Raw genomic sequence first — 20106 nt, forward strand, 5'->3', positions numbered from 1 at the left:
AATCCGAGTGCCGAGATCCCCGACGCCACCTTCCCCAGCGCACGCGCGGGCTTTCCCGGCGGCCGTCTCCGGTGGCGGCGAGAAAGGAAGGGGGTGAAGGGGTGGCGGCGTGGCGGAACCCTAATCGCCCCCGCAGCTTGGTAGATCGGTCTTAATATCACATACTTACACAACAATATACATTTTGTGTGGGCCTCCTGTTGCACGAATCACAGACCGCCTGAACGGTGAGGGATATAAAAATGTCTTTGCCCAGATGCATCACGTTCCCCTTCCAATAATATAATGAATATTACAAGATAACTAATTCTCATCTAGGTGAGATCCAGAGAAACCCCAAAAATTTGATGATGATGCTGGCTTTTGGAAGATAAAGGTAAAAGAAGATGGGCATTGTTTCTCATATTCTGAGTGGCCAGTGGCTGCCGGCAGTGGGTAGCACACATGCATGTCTGGTTGGCGCGACCTGCTTCAAGAATCTCATGGACCAGACGCTCAACGGCGAAACCATCCGACACGACGCCGACGTGGGTGGTGTTGGCCATTCTGATAGACTTGTAGCATCCCCGCTGCTCCGGATCTTCACCGACAACCGCGTCGAGGGCAAGTATGCTCGCCAGATTGACCACTCCGTCGCCGTCCCCGTGCACCACCTCGGGGTCCTTGTCGAGGTCGCCGTCCCAGTACACCAGCTTCTCCGGGGTCGGCACGCCCACGCCGTTGACGCACGTCATGGGTACCAGCGGCGCCCGCAGGTTGAGCGCCACCGGCAGCGCCCGCGACAGGTACAGCCTCACTGCGGACGCCGGCAGCCCGGCCGCCGACAGGAACTCCGGCATGTCGCGCGCGGTGTAGTTCCTCGCCCGCGTCACGACCAGGGGCGTCTCGCCGCCGAAGACCGCCGGCGACGGCAGCCCCGCGAACGCGGACTCGAAGCTCCTCTTGACGCGCCGCATCGACAGGACGCCGGCGCCGTCGCTGGCGGCGAGGCCCTTCATGGTGACCACGATCCCGCCGGCGCCCGTGGAGGCCATGATGAAGTGCTTGACGAGCCTCCGGCGCCACGCCAGGGGGCTCCGGTTGAGGAACTCGAGCGCGAGCAGGCCGCCCTGGCTGTGGGACACGAGGATGGCCGGCTTGCCCCCGTTTCTCCTGCTCGCGTGCTCCACGAGCGCCGTGAGACTCCGGCGGAATCTGGAGAACTCCCTGTTCGGCAGCCCCGGCGCCGCGGGCGCGTGCCGGAGGTCGTACGGAGCGCCAAAGAGGCTCTCGCCGTCGATGTACCCGGTTCGCTCCAACGCCTCCACGAGTCTTCCCATACAGATCTCCCTGCTCCTCCACAGGTTGAGCAATCAGCATGCGTGAGCTAGGGAACATAACTATACTACTATAGTGATTGATTCCGATGCTTACATGTCGGCAGGGTCGTCGGAGAGGAAGCCGCCGGTGGAGCCGAACGAGAGGACGCGGGTCTCGACGCCGGGAACATTGCGGTAGTCGCCGGCCGTGGGGTCATAAACCAGGCGGAGCTGGTCGGCGAAGCACGCCATGTTGGGGAGGTCTTGCAGGCCCGTGCTGTTCTTCCACAGTCGGAACCACCGGCCGTCCCCCTTGCGCAGGCCGCAGAGCGGCGACGGCGAGTCGTAGGCGTCGGTGAGGCGGGCCTCGATCTGGCCGCAGGAGAAGCCTGGCAGCAGCACCACCGGGTGGAGGACGTCTCGCTGGTGGTGGTGGGCAGCCGACGTGCTCCCAAAAAGGAAGAAGAAGGGAGCAAAGACTAGGAGGCATGGCAAGCACAGCCATTGGAGTTTGTCCATGGAGATTGAAGACGTGAAGCGTCACAGGCTTCTCATATCCAAACCCAATTATTCAGGAGGGCAGGTACACATAACGCATGTGATCTTCTTTGATGGCTTCACGTGAGCACAGCCGTCCTCGTCCATGCACATGCAGAGTGCAGAGATGTAGGGCGTGGTAAGACTTTCAAACACACACAGACACAGGACAGCCACGCACATCACTCTATGCACAAAGCCAGAACCATTGATCATTAGTGAACAGAAGTAGTATTTAGTTGCGTTATGAATATCTACTATTGCACCAAATTAATGGTTGGTTGATGTTTATGTGCACCTATTAGAGCATCTCCAGCCGTTGCCCCCCCCCCCCCCCCCCAAGGAGGCATAAAAATCGCCGCCTGGAGGCGAGCCGGCGGTAGAATCGGCTCTGGGGGCGGTTAGGCATCCAGCCGTTGCCCCAAGGTCGCCCCTAGGCGCCGATATCGACCCATTCCTGACCGCTTTTCGGCCCAATTTTGGCGAAAAATGGCCCGATATCGACACGAATCGGCCCATATTCGGCGTGGTTTTTGTGTCACATATTCATCACAGCAAATCAATAAAAATCAAAATAGTTCAACAAATAGTACAACAGCAAATAGTTCAATACAAATTATATAGTTCAAGAAATAAAAACTCATATTTCATCACACGTCGAGCTAGGTGTCGCCCTTGTTCCTCCATAGGCGCTCCACCAGATTCTGTTGCAGTTGTTGATGCACCTGTGGATCTCGGATCTCCTGACGCATATTGAGGTAGGCAGTCCAGGTTGCTGGTAGCTGGTGATCAACTTCGGCTAGAGGACCCTGCCTGTAGTATGGTTTACTGTCAAACACTGGCTCTTCATGCTCGCTCTCGATGATCATGTTGTGCAAGATGACACAACAAGTTATGATCTCCCACATTTGAACTTTCGATCAGGTCTGAGCAGGGTACCGGACAACAGCAAATCGACATTGGAGCACACCAAATGCCCGCTTGACATCCTTCATGCAATCCTCCTGCACCTTGGCAAAGTGGGACTTCTTGCCTCCTGGCACAACGTTTGAGATAGTCTTCACAAATGTAGACCATCTCGGATATATGCCATCAGCTTGGTAGTACCCCTTGTTGTAGTGCCGCCCATTGACCTCGAAGTTCATCGGAGGAGAATGACCTTCAACAAGCTTAGCAAAGACAGGGGAGCACTGTAGCACATTGATGTCATTGTTAGTTCCTAGCATACCAAAGAAGGAGTGCCAAATCCAGAGGTCATGTGCGGCCACCGCCTCAAGTACCATACTGCAACCGTTTTTGGCGCCTTTGTACATCCCCTGCTAAGCAAATGGGCAGTTCTTCAATTTCCAATGCATGCAGTCGATGCTTCCAAGCATCCCAGGAAATCCTCTTGCTGCATTCTGTGCTAGGATCCGAGCAGTGTCTTCCGCATTGGGTGTTCGCAAGTATTGCGCTCCAAACACTGCCACCACTGCCCTGCAGAACTTGTAGAAACACTCAATGGTGGTGGGCTCGGCCATACACCCATAGTCATCGAGTGAATCACCGGGAGCTCCATATGCAAGCATCCTCATTGTTGTCGTGCACTTTTGAATTGAGGTGAATCCAAGTTTGCCGGTGCAATCCTTCTTGCACTTGAAGTAGCTATCGAACTCCCGGATGGAATTCACAATCCTGAGGAAAAGCTTTCGGCTCATCTGATAACGGCGCCGAAATACTTTGTCGCCGTGCAGTGGAGCGTCGGCGAAGTAGTCGGAGTAGAGCATGCCGTAGCCTTCGAGACGATGCCGGTTCTTTGCTTTCATCCGCCCCGGCGCCGAGCCACCTCGCCGTGGCTTTTCATTGCTCGCCAGCAGGCCGGCAAGGGCGGCGAGGACCATGAGATGTTCCTCTTCCTGAATGTCGGCATCGGCTTCCTCCTCCAGCAGCGCGGCGAGCGCCTCCTCGTTGTCCGAGTCCATTGCCGAGGCAGGCAAATCGCCGAACACCTTGCGGGCGCGGTGGGCGCACACTCGCCGGTACACAGCCCCTTCGTGTCCGGAACGCCGAAAAAATCGCCCAGACGATGGTGGAGAGGCTGCCTCGGTGAAACCTCTACACTTTTTTCCGGCGGGGAATAGCCGGTCTAGCGGTGGTAGGCGGTGGGTGGCGCCGGGATCAGCCGCTAGTGGTTGGGTGGCGGCCGAGCGCGGGGGATGGGAGGCGAATCTGGACGATAGGCTTGACTTTTCGCCTGACGGTGTGGGCCAGGCGTCCTTTTCCCTTGCGCCGGAGCCCCCGAGCGCCCCCCAATGCACCGGGTTCGGCTTGCGATCTCCGGACCAAAAAACGGGCCGAGCTCGCGGATTTCGGTGTCCTGGGGCGCGACTGGGGCGTTATTTCGGCGCCGATGTGGAAAAAGTCGCCTGAAGGGGCCTGTTGGGGGCGCGGCTGGAGATGCTCTTAAGATATCAAGTGTGGGCCACTATAATAAGCTCCAATCAAAGTTTAAAAAGTGAACTATGCCATTTAGCGGCAGCTTGGTCAGACATAATGAAGAGCTACTTCCTCCGTCCCAAAATTCTTGTCAAGTCTAAAACAAGAATTTTAGGACGAAGGGAGTATAATAGAGCTTGAAAAAAGCTAAACCATATTTAGCATTTTTGAGTAAATCATGGAAAGACAACAACCAGGTGACAATATCTTTTTTTTTTGAGGGTATGCAAATTGCGTACCTTAGCTTTATAGAAGAAGAGAAATGAGACATACAACAACGTCAAACAACGAAGGCGACCCACTCCACACCCGGCTCATTTTACTCGTGTCGCTCCAAACTTACATGATATTTTGTACCAATATAGCCTCTAGCATTTTACCATTTCGATTGAATAACACTAATTTATTTTTATATAATGTGCATCCGATAGAATAACTTAATGACATGAATATATGTCGCACAAAAAATTAAACAACACTTGAAAATATTTTCATGAAAATCTAATGACAATAATTATTTATTCTTAGAATCAGTCCAAAGTTAGATGTCTGATTGTACGCTTTCCTGAACACCACTTATTCTGTAATAGAGATACTATTTTTTTCCTAGTTTCACTGGATACATTTTTCAAATTTTTGGTTATGTATTTAGTGCTGTCTATTCAAAAGATATATGTTTTTATTTTGATGTATGTTACTTTTTTTTGGGTAGAAATGTACTATCCATATCTTTTACATTTGACACTACTAATAAAAAAGACAAACATTTTTTTCACCGATTGTTTATTGTCTCAGTAGTAATATTTTTATTAAATTGAAAAAAAATTAAGAAAGGAAATGACAACATATTAGCTTTCATGGGAGTGGATGGTGTAAACCCATTTAATTTACTTTTTCACATGCTACATTTTTATCCAATGAAATAATTTCTATATGTACAATCTGAATTTTTTTCAGAAATAAAATAGTTTTCATCGACTTTGAAATATATCCCAAGGAAAAATATTACATGCGTAACATTTTTGTCTCTGACAAATCTAGAAACAGTAAAAAACATTGTTTTTACATGCATGAATAATTGTTATAATTTTATTTTCATTATATTACAATATTTAAATATTATAAACATACAAAAATTTAAAAATTATGTTTTCCAAATGCTATTGCAATGTGATTTGTCCACCTTTTCCCATACGCTTGCAATATAAGCGGCAGGCTCAGGGCTCCACTATGATGCCAGTATAATATCAGCCACCACAAATCTATCACCGTGCACGAAGCAAGCGCAAAATACAGCGACTTTGAGCAACACAAACGACAGGTCGAAACTCGCGAGCGCGAAAAACTTCCAATTCGCACAATAGATGTCTTCAACGCAATTCAAAAAAAAAAGATGTCTTCAACGTTTGGTCGAGGTGGCCTGAGGACCGCAAGAACAGCTAGCATCTGCGATCATCATAACATTAACCAGGCATCACCATGCATCGTCTGCACATCCTTTTGCTTGTGAATGTGACGAAAATCTGCCCGGTATATTCATGAACGCAATTTGCAAAAAAAGAAGAAAGAAGTATATTCATGAACGCACAAGCATCACGTATCAGATCAAGAGTACTTCTACCTAGCTAGATTTTTGTCTTGTCTATGCAGAGGGCAGAGATGTGGGGCGTGGTAAGACTTTCAACCACACACAGACACAGTACAGCCACGCACATCCCACCTATTCCTCCCTTAATTAAACGAGTGCAGCCACCGAAACGGAGCTCCAGCGCGAGCGACCTCGACGCCAGGATGGGGTTGCATGCTGTGCTACCCCGCAACACCTGGATGGAACCGCCGCATGCTACAGCGATAGTTGGCATCCGCATGGGCTTTGCTCGGCTGATCGTCCGTACAGACTTCATCTGGCCGCGCTGCCCTCCACGCCCCAGTCCAAGCCGTCATGGCACCAGCAAGGAATCGCCGTAAGCCTGCAGCACGTCGTTGGCACCCGCATGAGTTCCGCTCGGCCAGCCACCTCCGGCCGTCAGTACAGACTTCACTCGGCCGCGCTTCCATTGATCCATTCACACCCAGCACAATTAGGAACACTTGCGGCTGTCCCGTGGTGGAGCCCCTCAGCCATCCTGCCTTTGGTCCGGCATGGAGCATGGTGAGTCGGTCGACGCGGCGTGCGATGGGAGAGGAAGAAGAGAGCTCTTTGCAGTAAGGATATCTCATTTCACTTATGTTGTCTCAAGACTTTCAACATCACTAGAGCGCGAAGCTTGTGGGATTTCATTGCGATGGGTAAGCTGAACTCCTCTGTCTTTGGTTTCAATATTCAGTCAGCAAGGTGAATGGGATTTTTTTCCAAATTACTGAATCTAGAGGCCACTTGATTGGTTTTATTCAGAGAATTTTGATATATATACTTACGGGAGCAGTCCAACGGTCCATCTCTCTATGTCGATTATCTTTCGATCTTCTGTTATTGTGTTAACTAAAGAGAGCAGAATGGATGAAGCGGAAGGTTAATTCATACATATTAGGCTAAGGTGATTTAAGCTATTTCCTCATAAGTACTACTTCAATGCTAAATTACCTTTTGTATTACAGAATTATGATCTTTTAGAGGTATGACATTCTAAATCATTTTTTGATTTCACATTAACAATGCTATGTTCATCCCCTATTGTTGTGACCTCCATGGTAATCATTGCAACATAATTATAACAAATAATCATGAGTTATCTATTTTTGCATCTCTATTTTTGCATCACTAGCTGTAAATGAAATCAGCTGCTTAAAAATTTCAACCATATATTCCCGCCGCAACGTGCGGGGAATTGTCTAGTTTCTATTATAAATGGCGCTAGTCTACCCGCCTCCGGAGCTTCCGCGTTCGCCGATTGGACCGAGCGATCTTTTTACTATTGTTCTGGTACATCATATAATGTTATTCTCAATGATCATATCTATAAAGTCCCAGCTCAATATTATCTTATTGAGTCGGCCCTTGGGGGCTACACGTTGTTGTTCAAAGTCTACATGATCATATCTATAAAGTCCCTGCTCATTATTGCATAATGACCCGGCCCTTGGGAGCTACACTGGTTGAAGTTTTTTGAGCATCAGGCAATTACAAGTCCCAGGTTGCTGCAAAGCATGACAACCCGGCCCTTGGGGCTACATAATATGGAGTATTCAGTTTTTACTAGTGACTGGGATGAACAACATGGATTTCATCCTGTGGTGGTGATGTGTCTGTGTACATTTTGCGGGGTGTATGTAAGAAAGTTTTTGTTCGATTGTTTAATAGTAGTGGAGACGAGGAGGCACTTGCCTTCTTGCCTATCCTAGTAGGTGATGGCATATGACTATCCTGGCATCACCGACGTGGCGGCCCTCTCCAGCAGTATCCGGAACTCTAGCGTAGGCTCCGTCGCAGCAACCCCGATGGAGTCGCCATCCTCATCACAGAGTGTTCAAATATATTACCCGTCTCTTTCCATCAGCTCGGACTTTTGGAGCAACAAGCTGGTGCATGAATTCAATATATGGTATCTGAATCAAGAGGTTTTGAATTCAAGAACCTGACAACGCAGTAGTAAAAATAAACGATTCTGTGGCCTACATCGATTCCACGTCCAACCACTAAAATAGCCTAAAGATTAGGGGGAGTGTTGATATATATTTACTGTCTCTCTTCATCAGTTCGAAATTTTAGAGCAACTAGCTGAAGCATGAATTCAATACAAGGGACACCATACTGGGGATAAAAAAACATTCAGGCACGGTCGCAGCCACAAGGATTTCACGGGACCAACCGGTACTAGCTAGTTGTACACGTGTCATGAGAGGAGAGAAATCCGGAGGGGTGGGATGTAGGGAGGGGCTGACCTCGAGCGATAGTGGGTCGTGGCAGCGGTGCAGACCGTGGCACGGTTTCGCTGGACCAGTTCATGTGGCATCGTATCCCCTTCCCCATCGTGTCGAGCACATCGATGGCATTTCCTAAATGGTGCCTTAAGTGCCCATTTCTTTGAAACAGGCAAACGGGCGCACACGCCGCATCCACACTGGCTGACCCATCATACTCGGTTTTTTTTACGTTTTTCTGCAAAACCTTTCAAAAAATGTGTGCCACGAAGTTTCGAACTGCGCTGCCCATGCAATGGGCTAGCGCGCTAACCATCCTGAACAACATTCGCTTCATGATGGATTCCTTCTTTTATTCTTCTTTAAATAATGATCTTTTTAATGTTAGATTTCCAACTTGTTTGTTTTTTGGCCATTTTTTTACTGTTTTTCTTCTTTTTTCATTTTCGTGAACTTTCTTGAGTTTATGAACTTTTTTGTTTTTGTGATTTTTTTCAAATATTTTGAATTCGTGAACTTTTTTCAATTTGATGAACTTTTTTCAAATTCAATAAACTTTTTTCGAAGCAATGAACCTTTTCCAGATTTGATAAATTTTTCTTCAAGTCGAAGACCATTTTTTTTACAAATTTGATGAACTTTTCTCTAAATTTGTGAACTTTTCTACAAAATCGATGAACTTTTTTATCAAATTCATGAAACTTTTCCAGAATTTGGTGAAATTTTATTATATTTTCTGAATTCCATGAACTTTTTCAAAAAATTGAACTATTTTTTCATACATGCGAACCTTTTTTAAAGCAACTTTATGATTTTTCACAATTTCATGTTTTTATTTTTCAATTGATTTATATGTATGGAATATATGTTAATGTTTTGTACTAAACCGATGTTAAATAGCACTGTTTTTGGATTGTAATTAGCAAAGTATTCTCGGTCCATTGGTTGTTGCCTCAAGTCTTCAAATCCATATTTTTGGCTGAATATTTTCTCTTCGTGTCTATATTTTTTGCAGGTTGCTTGGTCGGCCCGCTAGGCGTCGCGCGTGGGCGCCAGCGGTGGTTAGGGGCGCTAAAATCAACCTATAGGAGATCTCCATATCGATCGGTCTGGCGACGACTGACACGTCCCATCTCAACGCATCAACCGAAGGGGTCCGAGCCTTCCGGTCTCTCTGGGCAGTTGGGATGAGCGAAAAGTCCCAATCAACGAGATAATTCAGATTTTTTCTCTAAAGCAGCAGCCGCTTAGGACAGCGCATCGAACCACCAAAAATGACCCTCATATGGGATCTAATGGTCAGAACGGCAGATGGTGTGAGAGAGCTTGGTTTAGCCTCAGTGTTACTATCCTAAATGATCATTTAAAAGATAGCATGTAAAAATCATATAGATCAAGAAGCAAGATGAAATTCATCATTCTTCATATGGCTTATCAGAGAACAATCTTGTTGGTACACAATTTATGATCTCGTTACTTTATTTAGTTAAACATGACATCCGGTCCTAGCTAAATAGTATCCATTTTAACGCAATCCAGGCACTTGCACCCCTCCGCAACACACTCGCCATGTCCACCGCTCCACATAAGGTGGTCGATGCATGCCTTATTGCAGCTTTTATTATCACATGGCTTTGGTTATGGGATAATGCTTGACACACAGGGGTCTCCTTCAACGGCCGCTGACGCCTTTGTTACCACATCTGCAAAATCCCACCATGAGGAAAAGGGAAGATCAAAACTTGGCCATTATTTGTTGCGCAAGATTTTGAAGGAACATATTACATGAATAAATGGGTACCTGATGCTAGGACAAGGAAGGCCGCGATCAAGAGCAACATCTGGCTAGTCCTCATCTTAGATAGTTGTTGTATTGAAGGAAAGACTTGTCAAATGGTTGCCTTGCTTTGTGAGTTCTGAAGGAGAACATCACGACATGCCATTTTATACTGGATTTATGGTATTAAAGTACAAGATTTATGATACTATAATCAATTTTATTAATTATTAGTATCCAAATATTATTGTCCCATAGTAATTACTATCCAATATTATTCGCTTATGTATATCTTCTTTCTGGTTAAACTAGTAAATGCGTATGTGTAACACACGTATATTTAGGCAATATATTAATTGCACATGGATATTCGGTATGCTATTATTTATGTGTTCATTCTATGATTAGTGTAATATTTGGTATGATATTAATTGTACATTAAACACGTTGAACGCCCGCCATTGGAGCAGTCTAGATTGTGGATTGACTTAGTTTGATTGCCGAGATCAGTTGGATCTGCCCCTTTGGGTCTTTTTATATTGGTGTAGATATGCGTTTCCTTTTACTCCCTCTGTTCCTTTATATAAGGTGTATTTGTTTTTTGATAAATTTTTACAATGTAAGATGCATTTTTTCTAATTTCTCATAGCCCCTTTTATATCCCCGTAGAAAAGAGGAAATTATCTTTCTCCCGATTGTCTGTATCTCTTTTTATAGAAAAAGAAGGAAAGTATATCTCCCCTGATTGAATGTACCTCTTTCTGTCAGAGCCTAACTGATTTACTTGCCGGTAATCAACAAATTTGACAACAGTAATTTTGTACTAATGTATCTATAATTTGTTGCCTTGGTCACCGTGCCAAAAAATATACACCTTAGATAAAGGAACTGAGGGAGTATATGCTAAGAGGAATTATGAGGAATTAGAAGAAATGCACCTTACATTCTGTAATTTTATCAAAAAAGAAATACACCTTATATAAAGGAACGAAGGGAGTATATGATAAGAGTATTTACACTATAATTACAAAAACGAGTAAAAAAACATCTATCCATTTCCAGTCCGAGGCAACATTAAGAGTATGGGAGTTATTACACTGTGACTACAAAAATCAAGGGATCTTGTCAATCCAACTCTTGAGATCTGCCGCATCCTTTCTTTTAATTATTTTTTTAATTTTATTTTCTTTTAAACATTCCTCTGCATCCAAATGTTCCAGCACCCTGAAATGATGATGTCCATGGCAACTGGAGAGGGAAGTTGATTTTATGCCAACATGATCTCATCATACACTGAGATACCCCTTCTATTGTTAGGTATGATCATTTGCCAGCATCCCAGAGAAAAAAAATACAGTCCCAGAATAGGTGAAGTGGGGATTCCCCCACATGTTCAGTACAAAGAACACAAGTGTAGTCAGGAATGATGAAACCTTTGTGTTTTAGGCTTTTAGCATCCTTCTTGAGTTGAGCCTGCTGTGCAAGATTAGCCAAAGAAAAATCTGGTGCTTGACTCTGCTAGCTCCCTTCCAAATCCAGTGAAAAAGAGAGTGTGCTTCAGGTCCATTTATCACATGCTTGTACATAAGCATAGATGAGTATCCATTGATACCCCATTTCTAGGTCTAGAGATCATTATCAGAAGTTGGTGAGGAAGAAACAACTGGATCTCTGAAAAAAAGAAACTGTTGATGGACTTGGATTGACAGAGCCGAGGGATATGTTGCTGTGATTTGCAAAGGAAAATAACTCAGGGAACAGGTTAGTCAGGGGGGCGCCATTCCACTTGTCCTTCCAGAACAGAGTTGTGTTTCCTTGGCCCACTTAACTAAAATTTTGGAAATGTTACTGCAATGTGAGTTGCCCACCTTTGTCCATGCTCTAGCTACAACCAATCAACAAAGATAGTGACCAAAAGAGGCGCGCCAATGTTCATATACACAGGAGAAGAAAAAAAAACAGCAATCTTATTAGTAAATAAACATCAGCAATTAGCAATCTGTCACCACGCACGCAAGCGCAAAATACAGTGAGACTTTCAGCAGCACAAACGACATAGCCCAACTTGCGAAACCACAACGCAAAAAAAAAAAAAAACAAAAAAAAAAACTGGCACAAAAAAGGGTTCGGTCCAGAGTCTGCAGACTCGAGAAGGCCCCAGGGCTGAGGATCGATCAATATCTTCATCATCATCGCCAGGCACCATGCATCATCTGCACATCCCCCTTTGCCTCAAACAAAACAAAAATCTGCACATCCCCAACTGCCCAGCATTTTCAAGAGCGCCAAAGCATCACATGCCAGATCAAAAACAGTTCTTCTAGGCTTTGATTTGTTTATGAAATGTTTAAAAGACCTACGCGCAAATTACTAGGTCTTGCGTCTGAAGTCTGAACGCTATACCAACGTTCACTTTTTTTTAGAACAAAGACTCGCGAAAAGCCGACTTTAAATTAACAAAGCCATCAACCGGTCAGGAATTACAAACATACACCAAACCACATCGGCCCAACGATACAAGGGAGCACTTTAGGAAGCTTACAACTCAACGCAGCGCACAAGCACGAAAGGAAAATACAACAGAGCCCATAGCTTGTACTAGCCGAAGACAGCAGCAAAACTGATAACAAAGGTAGCGACTGTTGTGGAACATAGCATAAATTCAAAATTTTCTACGCATCACCAAGATCAATCTATGGAGTAATCTAGCAATGAGGGAAGGAGTCTGCATCTACATACGCTTGTAGATCGCTAAGCGGAAGCGTTCAAGTGAACGGGGTTGATGAAGTCGTACTCGTTGTGATCCAAATCACCGATGATCCTAGTGCCGAACGGACGGCACCTCCGCGTTCAACACACGTACAGCCCGGTGACGTCTCCTACGCCTTGACCCAACAAGGGGAGAAGGAGAGGTTGGGGAAGACTCCATCCAGCAGCAGCACGACGGCGTGGTGGTGGTGGAGGAGCGTGGTACTCCAGCAGGGCTTCGCCAAGCACCGCGAGATATGAGGAGAAAGAGAGGTAGGGCTATGCCAGGGAGAGGTCAAGAACTCATGTATATTGGGCAGCCCAAACCTCAACTATATATAGGGGGAGGGGAGGGGCTGCGCCCCCACCTAGGGTTCCCTCCCTAGGGGTGGCGACAGCCCCCTAGATCCCATCTAGGGGCGGCCAAGGGGAGGGGAGAGGGGGAGGCGCACCAGGGTGGGCCTTAGGGCCCATCTGCCCTAGGGTTTGCCCCCTTCCCCTCTTCCTTGCGCCTTGGGCCTTGGTGGGGGGCGCACCAGCCCACCTGGGGCTGGTCCCCTCGCACACTTGGCCCATGCAGCCCTCCGGGGCTGGTGGCCCCACTTGGTGGACCCCCGGGACCCTTCCGGTGGTCCCGGTACGTTACCGATAAACCCCGAAACTTTTCCGGCGACCAAAACAGGTCTTCCCATATATAAATCTTTACCTCCGGACCATTCCGGAACTCCTCGTGACGTCCGGGATCTCATACGGGACTCCGAACAACATTCGGTAACCACATACAAACTTCCTTTATAACCCTAGCGTCATCGAACCTTAAGTGTGTAGACCCTACTGGTTTGGGAGACATGCAGACATGACCGAGATGACTCTCCGGTCAATAACCAACAGCGGGATCTGGATACCCATGTTGGCTCCCACATGTTCCACGATGATCTCATCGGATGAACCACGATGTCAAGGACTTAATCAATCCCGTATGCAATTCCCTTTGTCCATCGGTACGATACTTGCCCGAGATTCGATCGTCGGTATCCCGATACCTTGTTCAATCTCGTTACCGACAAGTCTCTTTACTCGTTCCGTAACACATCATCCCGTGATCAACTCCTTGGTCACATTGTGCACATTATGATGATGTCCTACCGAGTGGGCCCAGAGATACCTCTCCGTTTACACGGAGTGACAAATCCTAGTCTTGATTCGTGCCAACCCAACAGACACTTTCGGAGATACCTGTAGTGTACCTTTATAGCCACCCAGTTACGTTGTGACGTTTGGCACACCCAAAGCACTCCTACGGTATTCGGGAGTTGCACAATCTCATGGTCTAAGGAAATGATACTTGACATTAGAAAAGCTTTAGCATACGAACTACATGATCTTGTGCTAGGCTTAGGATTGGGTCTTGTCGATCACATCATTCTCCTAATGATGTGATCCCGTTATCAACGACATCCAATGTCCATGGTCAGGAAACCGTGACCATCTATTGATTAACGAGCTAGTCAACTAGAGGCTTACTAGGGACATGGTGTTGTCTATGTATCCACACATGTATCCGAGTTTCCTATCAATACAATTCTAGCATGGATAATAAACGATTATCATGAACAAGGAAATATAATAATAATCAATTTATTATTGCCTCTAGGGCATATTTCCAACAGTCTCCCACTTGCACTAGAGTCAATAATCCAGTTCACGTCGATATGTGATTAACACTCAAGGTCACATCCCCAGGTGACTAACACCCAAGAGTTCTGGGTTTGATCATGTTATGCTTGTGAGAGAGGTTTCAGTCAACAGGTCTGCAACATTCAGATCCGTATGTACTTCGCAAATTTCTATATCATCTTGTAGATGCAACTACTACGCTACATTTGGAGCTATTCCAAATAACTGTTCTACTATACGAATCCAGTTTACTACTCAGAATAATCTGGATTAGTGTCAAAGTTTGCATCGGCGTAACCCTTTACAACGAACTCTTTTACCACCTCCATAATCGAGAAAATTCCTTAGTCCACTAGTTACTAAGGATAACTTTGACCGATGTCCTGTGATCCATTCATGGATCACTCTTGTACCCCTTGACTGACTCATGGCAAGGCACACTTCAGGTGCGGTACACAGCATAGCATACTATAGAGCCTACATCTAAAGCATAGGGGACGACCTTCGTCCTTTCTCTCTATTCTGCCGCGGTCAGGTTTTGAGTCTTACTCAATGTTCATACCTTATAACACAGCCAAGAACTCCTTCTTTGCCGATCCATTTTGAACTCCTTCAAAATCTTGTCACGTTATGTATTCATTTGAAAGTACTATTAAGCGTTTTGATCTATCCTTATTGATCTTAATGCTCAATACTCAAGTAGCCTAATCCAGGTTTTCCATTGAAAAACACTTTTCAAATAACTCTGCATGCTTTCCAAAAATTCTACATCATTTCTGATCAACAATATGTCAACAACATATACTCATCAGAAATTCTATAGTGCTCCCACTCACTTCTTTGGAAATACAAGTTTCTCATAAACTTTGTATAAACCCAAAAATCTTTGATCATCATCAAAGCATACATTCCAACTCTGAGATGCTCACTCCAGTCCTTAGAAGGATTGCTGAGCTTTGCATACTTATTAGCATCTTTCAGGATTGACAAAACCTTCCGGTTGTATCACATACAACCTTTCCTCAAGAAAATCGTCGAGGAAACAATGTTTTGACATCCTATCTGCAAGATTTCATAAATAATGCAGTAATCGCTAACATAATTCCAACAGACTCTTAGCATCGCTACGAGTGAGAAAGTCTCATCGTAGTCAACTCCTTGAACTTGTCGGAAAACATCTTAACGACAAGTCGAGCTTTCTTAATGGTGATACTTACCATCATTGTCCGTCTTCCTTTTAAAATCCATATGTACCTAACAGCCTTACGACCATCAAGTAGTTCTTCCAAAGTCTACACTTTGTTTTCATATATGGATCCTCTCTCGGATTATATGGCCTCGAGCCATTTATCGGAATCCAGGCCCACCATCGCTTCTCCATAGCTCGTAGGTTCATTGTTGTCTAGCAACATGACTTCCAAGACAGGATTACGTACCACTCTGAAGTAGCACGCATCCTTGTCATCCCACGAGGTTTGGTAGTGACTTGATCTGAAGTTTCATGATCACTATCATAAGCTTCCACTTCAATTGGTGTAGGTGCCACAGGAACAACTTCCTGTGCCCTGCCACACACTAGTTGAAGAGACGGTTCAATAACCTCATCAAGTCTCCACCATCCTCCCACTCAATTCTTTCGAGAGAAACTTTTCCTCGAGAAAGGACCCGATTCTAGAAACAATCCCTTATTGCTTTCGGATCTGAGACAGGAGGTATACCCAACTGTTTTGGGTGTCCTATGAAGATGCATTTATCCGCTTTGGGTTCGAGCTTATCAGCCTGAAACTTTTTCACATAAGCGTCGCAGCCCCAAACTTTTAAGAAATGACAGCTTAGGTTTCTCTAAACCATAGTTCATACGGTGTCATCTCATCGGAATTACGTGGTGCCCTATTTAAAGTGAATGTGGTTGTCTCTAATGCCTAACCCATAAACTATCGTGGTAATTCGATAAGAGACATCATGGTATGCATCATATCCAATAGGGTGCAGTTATGATGTTCGGACACACCATCACACTATGGTGTTCCAGGCTGTATTAGTTGTGAAACAATTTCCACAATGTCTTAATTCTGTGCCAAACTCGTAATTCAGATATTCATCTCTATGATCATATCATAGATATTTTATCCTCTTGTCACGACGATCTTTCAACTTCACCCTGAAATTACTTGAACCTTTCAATAATTCAGACTCGTGATTCATCAAGTAAATATACTCAACATCTACTCAAATCATCTGTGAAGTAAGAACATAACGATATCCACTACACGCCTCAGCACTCATTGGACTGCACACATCAAAATGTATTACTTCCAACAAGTTGCTTTCTAGTTCCATTTTACTGAAACGAGGCTTTCAGTCATCTTGCCCATGTGGTATGATTTGCATGTCTCAAGTGATTCAAAATCAAGTGAGTCCAAACGGTCCATTTGCATGGAGTTTCTTCATGCATATACACCAATAGACATGGTTCGCATGTCTCAAACTTTTCAAAAACGAGTGAGCCCAAAGATCCATCAACATGGAGCTTCTTCATGCGTTTTATATCGATATGACTTACGTGGAAGTGTCACAAGTAGGTGGTACTATCATTACTATCTTATATCTTTTGGCATGAACATGTGTATCACTACGATCGAGATTCAATAAACCATTCATTTTAGGTGCAAGACCATTGAAGGTATTATTCAAATAAACAGAGTAACCATTATTCTCCTTAAATGAATAACCGTATTGCGATAGACATAATCCAATCATGTCTATGCTCAACGCAAACACCAATCTCGATGGTAGAGGGAGCGTGCGATGCTTGATCACATCAAGCTTGGGAAAAACTTCCAACACATATCGCCAGCTCACCTTTAGCTAGTCTCCGTTTACTCCGCAGCCTTTTATTTCGAGTTTACTAACATTTAGCAACCGAACCGGTATCTAATACCATGGTGCTACTAGGAGTACTAGTAAAGTACACATTAACACAATGTATATCCAATATACTTCTATCGACCTTGCCAGCCTTCTCATCTACCAAGTATCTAGGGTAATTCTGCTCCAGTGGCTGTTCCCCTTATTACAGAAGCACTTAGTCTTGGGTTTGGGTTCAACCTTGGGTTTCTTCACTAGAGCAGCAGCTGAATTGCCGTTTCATGAAGTATCCCTTCTTGCCCTTGCCCTTCTTGAAACTAGTGGTTTCACCAACCATCAACAATTGATGCTCCTTCTTGATTTCTACTTTTGTGGTGTCAAACATCGCGAATATCTCAAGGATCATCATATATGTCCCTGATATGTTATAGTTCATCACGAAGCTCTAGCAGCTTGGTGGTAATGACTTCGGAGAAACATCACTATCTCATCTGGAAGATCAACTCCCACTCGATTCAAATGATTGTTGTACTCAGACAATCTGAGCACAAGCTCAACAATTGAGCTTTTCTCCCTTAGTTTGTAGGCTAAGAAAATTGTCGGAGGTCTTATACCTCTTGACGTGGGCACAAGCCTGAAATCCCAATTTCAGCCCTCGAAACATCTCGTATGTTTCGCGACGTTTCAAAACGTCTTCGGTGCCTCAACTCTAAACCGTTTAACTGAACTATCACGTAGTTATCAAAATGTGTATGTCAGATGTTCGCAACATCCACAGACAACGTTCGAGGTTCAGCACACTGAGCGGTGCATTAAGGACATAAGCCTTCTATGAAGCAATGAGGACAATCCTCAGTTTACGGACCTAGTCCGCATAATTGCTACTATCAACTTTCAACTAAATTTTCTCTAGGAACATAACTAAACAGTAGAACTGAAGCGCGAGCTACGACATAATTTGCGAAGACCTTTTGACTATGTTTAGGATAATTAAGTTCATCTTATGAACTCCCACTCAGATAGACATCCCTCTAGTCATCTAAGTGATTACATGATCCGAGTCAACTAGGCCGTGTCCGATCATCACGTGAGACGGACTAGTCAACATCGGTGAACATCTTCATATTGATCGTATCTTCTATACGACTCATGCTCGACCTTTCGGTCTCTTGTGTTCCGAGGCCATGCCTGTACATGCTAGGCTCGTCAAGTCAACCTAAGTGTTTCGCGTGTGTAAATCTGGCTTACACCCATTGTATGTGAACGTAAGAATCTATCACACCCGATCATCACGTGGTGCTTCGAAACGACGAACTTTCGCAACGGTGCACAGTTAGGGGGAACACTTTCTTGAAATTTTAATGAGGGATCATCTTATTTACTACCTTCGTTCTAAGCAAATAAGATGCAAAAACATGATAAACATCACATGCAATCAAATAGTGACATGATATGGCCATCATCACTTTGCTCCTTTTGATCTCCATCTTCGGGGCTCCATGATCATCATCGTCACCGGCATGACACCATGATCTCCATCATCGTGTCTTCATGAAGTTGTCTCGCCAACTATTACTTCTACTACTACAGCTAACGGTTAGCAATAAAGTAAAGTAATTACATGGCGTTGTTCAATGACACGCAGGTCATACAATAAACAAAGACAACTCCTATGGCTCCTGCCGGTTGTCATACTCATCGACATGCAAGTCGTGATTCCTATTACAAGAACATGATCAATGTCATACATCACATATCATTCATCACATTCTTCTTGGCCATATCAAACACATAGCATACCCTGCAAAAACAAGTTAGACGTCCTCTAATTGTTGTTTGCATGTTTTACGTGACTGCTATGGGTTTCTAGCAAGAACGTTTCTTACCTACGCAAAAACCACAACGTGATATGCCAATTGCTATTTACCCTTCATAAGGACCCTTTTCATCGAATCTGATCCGACTAAAGTGGGAGAGACAGACACCCGCTAGCCACCTTATGCAACTAGTGCATGTCAGTCGGTGGAACCAGTCTCATGTAAGAGTACGTGTAAGGTCGGTCCGGACCGCTTCAACCCACAATGCCGCCGAATCAAGATTGGACTAGTAACGGTAAGCATATTGAACAAAATCAACGCCCACAACTACTTTGTGTTCTACTCGTGCATATAAACTACGCATAGACCTAGCTCATGATGCCACTGTTGTGGAACGTAGCATAAATTCAAAATTTTCTACGCGTCACCAAGATCAATCTATGGAGTAATCTATGTACATACCCTTGTAGATCGCTAAGCAGAAGCGTTCAAGTGAACGGGGTTGATGGAGTCGTACTCATCGTGATCCAAATCACCGATGATCCTAGTGCCGAACGGACGGCACCTCCGTGTTCAACACACGTACAGCCCGGTGACGTCTCCTACGCCTTGATCCAGCAAGGGGAGAAGGAGAGGTTGGGGAAGACTCCATTCAGCAGCAGCACGACGGCATGGTGGTGGTGGAGGAGCGTGGTGAAGGAAATATGCCCTAGAGGCAATAATAAAGTTATTATTTATTTCCTTATATCATGATAAATGTTTATTATTCATGCTAGAATTGTATTAACCGGAAACATAATACATGTGTGAATACATAGACAAACAGAGTGTCACTAGTATGCCTCTACTTGACTAGCTCGTTAATCAAAGATGGTTATGTTTCCTAACCATGAACAAAGAGTTGTTATTTGATTAACGAGGTCACATCATTAGTTGAATGATCTGATTGACTGACCCATTTCATTAGCTTAGCACCCGATCGTTTAGTATGTTGCTATTGCTTTCTTCATGACTTATACATGTTCCTATGACTATGAGATTATGCAAC

The 20106-nt window shown here is 44.8% G+C and overlaps 1 protein-coding gene across 1 annotated transcript; it reads right to left on the reverse strand.

Annotated features, from left to right (window-relative positions):
* Nucleotides 1-237: 237 nt before the first annotated feature.
* LOC123130139 (lecithin-cholesterol acyltransferase-like 1) lies at nucleotides 238-1834 on the reverse strand. Its single transcript, XM_044550086.1, has 2 exons — nucleotides 1414-1834; nucleotides 238-1329 (listed from the first exon to the last, which is right to left on the reverse strand). Exons 1-2 carry the CDS (start codon nucleotides 1815-1817, stop codon nucleotides 315-317), a joined length of 1419 nt encoding a protein of 472 aa, XP_044406021.1. The 5' UTR covers nucleotides 1818-1834; the 3' UTR covers nucleotides 238-314.
* Nucleotides 1835-20106: the final 18272 nt, after the last annotated feature.

This window comes from Triticum aestivum, chromosome 6A (assembly GCF_018294505.1).
Source record: "Triticum aestivum cultivar Chinese Spring chromosome 6A, IWGSC CS RefSeq v2.1, whole genome shotgun sequence".
Taxonomy (NCBI): Eukaryota; Viridiplantae; Streptophyta; class Magnoliopsida; order Poales; family Poaceae; genus Triticum; species Triticum aestivum.

Bases quoted from the DNA above. Each gene is read 5' to 3' on its own strand.
- LOC123130139 (XM_044550086.1), bottom strand. From the start codon at position 1,817: ATGGACAAACTCCAATGGCTGTGCTTGCCATGCCTCCTAGTCTTTGCT. The intron at 1,330-1,413 runs GTAAGCATCGGA...GTGGAGGAGCAG, and splicing joins TCCGACGACCCTGCCGACAT to GGAGATCTGTATGGGAAGAC.